The 5721-nt window shown below is 34.5% G+C and overlaps 1 protein-coding gene across 1 annotated transcript; it reads right to left on the minus strand.

Annotated features, from left to right (window-relative positions):
- Positions 1-2737: 2737 nt before the first annotated feature.
- On the minus strand, positions 2738-3861 carry LOC132036222 (uncharacterized). Its single transcript, XM_059426501.1, has one exon. The coding sequence runs from the start codon at positions 3725-3727 to the stop codon at positions 3248-3250; it is 480 nt and encodes a 159-aa protein (XP_059282484.1). The 5' UTR covers positions 3728-3861; the 3' UTR covers positions 2738-3247.
- Positions 3862-5721: the final 1860 nt, after the last annotated feature.

A 5721-nucleotide genomic window follows, 5' to 3' on the forward strand; every position in this document is an offset into this window, starting at 1 on the left:
TCTTTATATATTTTTGAACCCCCTTAATAGAAATTAACACACAACTAACAACAACAACAACAACAACAACAACAACAACAACAACAACAACAACAACAACAACAACAACAACAACAACAACAACAACAACAACAACAACAACAACAACAACAACAACAACAACAACAACAACAACAACAATTAATTTGCATGTAACCTCTCTCATGTACAAGTTTAATTCTTTTTTATGGACACGTAAAATTTCTTTTGACAATGTTCGTGGTAAGACTCGAATGTAGGACCTCTAATTTTCTTTCTAATATCATGTTAAAGTGTGTGATCATCTCATCTAAAAATTTAAATTGTCAGAGAAAGCACAATTTTATGTATTTAATAGTGTCTCAATAAAAGCACCATAATTATGTTAGCAAATACTTGCATTAAATATTTACGTCGTACAAAATAATTTAAGTACAAAAAATATAAATTAAAGTGAGAATACATATCACATAATCATGATTAAATAGAAGCTTATATGCAAGCTAGCGACACACAAACCTCTTGCCTTTCGTTAAAGTACCGCACCTAATGATCACGTGAATTTCCGTTACCAAGATATTTGACTTAGCTATGTTTGATTTTGTTGATCAGCGTCCAAAATTAGCCTATACCGTGACCATCTGAAAAATTTCTGTTATATCAATGACCATAAAAGATCTCCCATGGTTGTTATGCATGACTTCAGTGTTAGGTTCATCTAAGTCGTGACGTTTAAAATGGTGTTAAAGTGGTAGACCATGTATTGTTAATGAAGAAAGTAGTAATTATTGAAAGCAAAAGAGAGAGGTACCGTTAGGGATCAAAACTTGGTGATGCCTAAAACAATTAATTAGTGGCTACATGTTAGAGTTTAGTAGAGTTTAGAAAGAGTCCCATAGACAAAGCTATTAGGATTACACTACTTAACAGATAGGTAGTCAATGATTTTCACTACTCAGTCACTCTGAACTTGAATTCTTTCCAAAAATTAAAAACTAAGTATATCTCATTATCCGACACTCGCTAAAAATATTTTTCAAGAAAAATATTTACCAGTGCATATGAGTTAAATCCTATTATATATGTGTAACTCCACCAAAAGGAAATGTGTTTTGCTACCAATAAGGGTTGTGGTGGGATGAACAGGGTCCCTCCACCCTTAACGATTTCGGGTTCGAGTCATGGGTCTGGAAAAAATCCTGTTAGGGAATGCTTCCCTCTTAAATGGATCTTATGCAGCGCGAATCTGAATTAGTCGGGATTCTAATGTAGATACTGAACACCGGATGAGAAACAAAAAAGAAAAGGTTTCTTGCTGGTATTTTGACTGATTTTACCAGCCAATATTTTATGGCTTAAAAAGTACTCCCTCCGTCCCAAAAAGATTGTCCTCTTTTGACTTGGCACAAAGTTTAAGAAATAAACGAAAACTTTTGAAATGTGTGGTTCAAAACAAGCCTTAAATATTTGTGTGAATATAAATCATCTCATAAAGTTAAATTATTTTTAAATATAGAAAGAAGACAATCTTTTTGGGACAGACTAAAAAGGAAAGGAGGACAATCTTTTTGGGAGAGAGAGTATTTGGTTTTAAGGACTTCTTTTATTCTGCGGCTTGCAAGTTGCAAATACTTAGTTATTTATGTGTCCTTCCATTGACTTCCAATTGTTGCAACAATTCATCCCATTCATTTTGATTAGTTAATCTTGTTCAAAACATTCATACAGTTAGCCAAAATAATTATTATATGATAAGTAGCATGGTCCTAGTAATTTCTGCCATGACCTAGTTGTCCTTGTCAGGCGGAATCTTACTTTGTCTCTATTTTGGCGACATTAACAACTTTGTTTTCTTTCTTAAAATTTTAAACTATAGTAAAATGCTCTTGTCCACACCGTATTAATCTATGCTCGAGAAGATGGCTGATGGCATATTCTACAAACAAAATGGCTGAAATTTGATACACATAGGTGAAACCGAACACAACACAAATTTTGATAATAAGATATGTTATTTGCTATAATATTTAAGAATATACTGATGGTATAAAATTATTTACATGATTATGTATATTACTTAAATTCTTAATAAGTGAAAGCAAGCACAATAATGGTAAAAGTTTACCCAGTTCCCAAATATATATATGTCTCATGATACTCATGCTTGTTACTTAATTATAATTAAATAATGTGTATTTTTACTTTAATATTAATTTTTATCCGCTAAAATTGATTATTTAATATAAACATTAAGTGTGAATAAGAATTTATAGACATTAACCCTCTGTCCTTATCATCTTTATTTGTTTCGGTTCTGTTCTTATCATTTTTAATGTCTCGAAATCCCCAAGTTTTTTCGGTGTTTCCGAAGTTTCTGAAAAGAGTTGGCAGACTAATTTTGAAAATTTTCAAGGAGAAAAAAACATCGTTCAAGATTTAGTCCAAACAAACTATTTATGCAAAATTTCAAAACGAAATTTGCAAACTCAAAAAACTCCAAACAAATGCCACCTTAGTAGTTTTTGACATTTATAGCTATCATATATTACCATTCATGACGAGTTAATATTATTTACTTTCCTATATTAAAGTTATCGTGATTGATGGTAATCATTAGTAAACGAAAATGTCGCGTGAATTGCAACCATGATCCGATCGAAAAGAGATCAATCCTTTGAGGGTAAAAACCCCTAATATCGTTAATTAGCAGCAAAGCAAATATCAAAGTAAAAGAAGACCAATTTTGAATCATAGAGAGCAGTTCTTGAATCTCAACTTATTTACAAAACCTACTTTTTACAAAATAAGAGGAACAATATTCTAATCTAAGGATCAATCATAATTGCTTCTAGTCTAGTGATATCAGCGAAAATCTTTCACACGATATCTATACATTTAACTTTCATTACCGTTTTTCATTTCTCCTTCTCCGATCTCCAATACAGAATCGGATTCATTTTAGGATTTTGGTTCCAACGCATCCAACAATCGATAGCAATTTCATCTCGTCTTCCAAGATCAACAACTCCAATTTTGATCTTTACAAAACACGTCTTTTCACCTTACCTCAATATCTGAATGGTAAACCAATCTACAACACCTTTCTTCTTTTCTATGGCGGTCATATTCTGAACTTTTGATTTATTCGCGAGCAACTCAACTATTTCATTCTTTTTGACAAGGTACTTTTACCCGGTAAAACAAAAATTTACCAAAACAAGATTTTACCCTACTCCGGTATTGCACTCAACCTCGCCATGTGCTTCCCTCTCCTCCCACTTCCACCACCACTAATCCTCCCTTTTCTCAATGAACCATCCGCCACTTTGCCACCGCCCTTCCCTTCAGAAAATACAAACTCCTTATTACGACACCCACATTTCTCTCTACAACAACTACTACTTCTCTTCAATGCGGAACTAGCCTTCACCGCTAATGCTGCCATTTCTTCTGCTCGAAGCTTACTTCTTAGCCGCTTCAATGGCAAAGCAAAATATAGCTGACCTAATTGAAGCTCTTCGTCGCCATTTATGGCGTAAACCATATCTCCAAATTCCATTTCATCTGAGTTACAAATGAAGATAGTGGGATCTTTTTGTAAGAGATATGAAGCTTTTATGGGATAAGGGAACTCTTGTAATCTTCCATCTTGCAGTATTAGTTTTACCGTAGCTACAGACGTAGATTCGCACGAATTGCATATGCCCATTTTGCTTGAATCGATGGATTTGCTTAGTTGATTGTGTTATTAGAAAACAGAGGAAGACCGATGAATGAACTAAGAGAATTTTATGAGAAGAATAAAGGGAAAGAGAAGAAAGAAGTATAAATAAGTATGAGAGAAGAAAGAACGGAGGTATATAGGTAGGACTTAGGAGGTGAGAATGGATTGAGTAAAGTTAGCAAGAAGCCACGTCAATTGTGCAACAATGAGGAAAAAAAAAAAATTATTATAATGGTATAATATTGACCGAACTATCTCATAAAGTTTTGGACTCAATTCTAATACCACTTTAGAGGGCAAATAACTAACGCTTACCACTAATGATTGTGGTGTAGTAGCTGGTACTATCCATCCTTTACTCCATCCTTAATTAAGGTCTCGAGTTCGAACCCCCTTAGGTACGGAGTCATTATTATTAGGGAGTGCTTGGCCCTCAATGTGGGACTACCCGACACAAATTCGAATTAGTCGGGCCCCAATGCGGGTGTCGGATACAGGATGGGAAACCAAAAAAAAAAAAAAATCTCAACACTTGAAATGTAAAACGAAAAAGGCTCAAATATGCCATCCAACTATCGGAAATGGCTCATTTATGCCACTCGTCAATAGTTTGGTTCATTTATGCCATCGAACTATAGGAAATGACTCATTTATACCATCGAACTATAAGAAATAGCTCATTTATACCACTCATCAATAGTTTGACTCATTTCGGAAATCGCCGTCATCAAAATGACTCATCCATGCCATTTTTCATTAACGCCGGTTTTATAATACCAGACATGACACGTGGCCTCCAATTAGAAGTCTACGTTGTTTAATTAAACCAGCCCAATTTTAAATACCAAATTATTAAAAAATCTGACCTATACACCGTACTCACCCACAACCATAATCTAGTTAGAGGCCACGTGTCATATATGGTATTGTAAAACCAGCTTTAATGAAATATGGCATGGATGAGTCATTTTGATAACAGACGATGACATAAATGAGTCAAACTATTGATGAGTAGCATAAATGAGTCATTTTTTAATAGTTCGATGGCATAAATAGTACATATTATCGTCGATGCTCCATAAATGGCCCAAACTATCGACGAAGGTATGAATGCACCATTTCGATAATGGATAAGATATTTTGAGCCTTTTCCGAATGTAAAATAATCCAGGTGACGAAGAGCTCTCGGGAAGAATATTTTTTCTTCTAGATCAACTTTTATCATGGAGCAACTACTCCTTCCCTTGCCCCTGTTGGATCAGTAAGGCTAGTTTATGTCTTATGACGTTCGAATACAACTCAGGTATCACTTTATAGGGTAAATAACTGATCAAAATTTGAGATATGAAGTTGCCGAGATGGCGAAGAGTCAATATCGAGGTGTCAAATATTTCTGCTGATATGAGCTCTTGGGATGATCATCCTTTTATTTTTAAATCAATTTTTATTGTTGAGCAACTACTCGTCCCTTGCCCCTGTTCGATCACTAAGGCTGACTTATGTCTCTCCTCGACGGGTGGATCTAACAGTTAAGTTCCCTTTTTGCCTTTGAATGCACTCGAAAGTCAATCTTCATCCGCCTTGAGAAAATATCACTACAAAAAAATGGGTAATTTGCGGAGGTTAAAAGTTGTAATTTGCAGAGGTTTTAACCTCCTCTAGTTGCTAAAAGAGGCTAAAACCTCCGTGAATTGCAACTTCAATTTCTGCAAATTATCCATTTTTTTGTAGAGTATTTATTTTGTCAAATCATTATTTATCTAACTACTTTTTTATTTTTAACATATAATAACTACAGTATATGCAAGTAGTGGAGTGAACAAATTCTATGGATGGCCTTTCAATTCTAGTTGTTATTGCCATTAATGGGCTGTGCCTTGCGAACCTGTGAACTCATTAGTGACAGGCTATATAAGGAGAATACTGCCTCCTTTCAACTCTGCCCCTCGTTTCGCTCTAAAATTACGAGAAGGGGGTGT

Source organism: Lycium ferocissimum, chromosome 11, assembly GCF_029784015.1.
Source record: "Lycium ferocissimum isolate CSIRO_LF1 chromosome 11, AGI_CSIRO_Lferr_CH_V1, whole genome shotgun sequence".
Classification (NCBI taxonomy): Eukaryota; Viridiplantae; Streptophyta; class Magnoliopsida; order Solanales; family Solanaceae; genus Lycium; species Lycium ferocissimum.

Bases quoted from the DNA above. Each gene is read 5' to 3' on its own strand.
- LOC132036222 (XM_059426501.1), bottom strand. From the start codon at position 3,727: ATGGGCATATGCAATTCGTGCGAATCTACGTCTGTAGCTACGGTAAAA.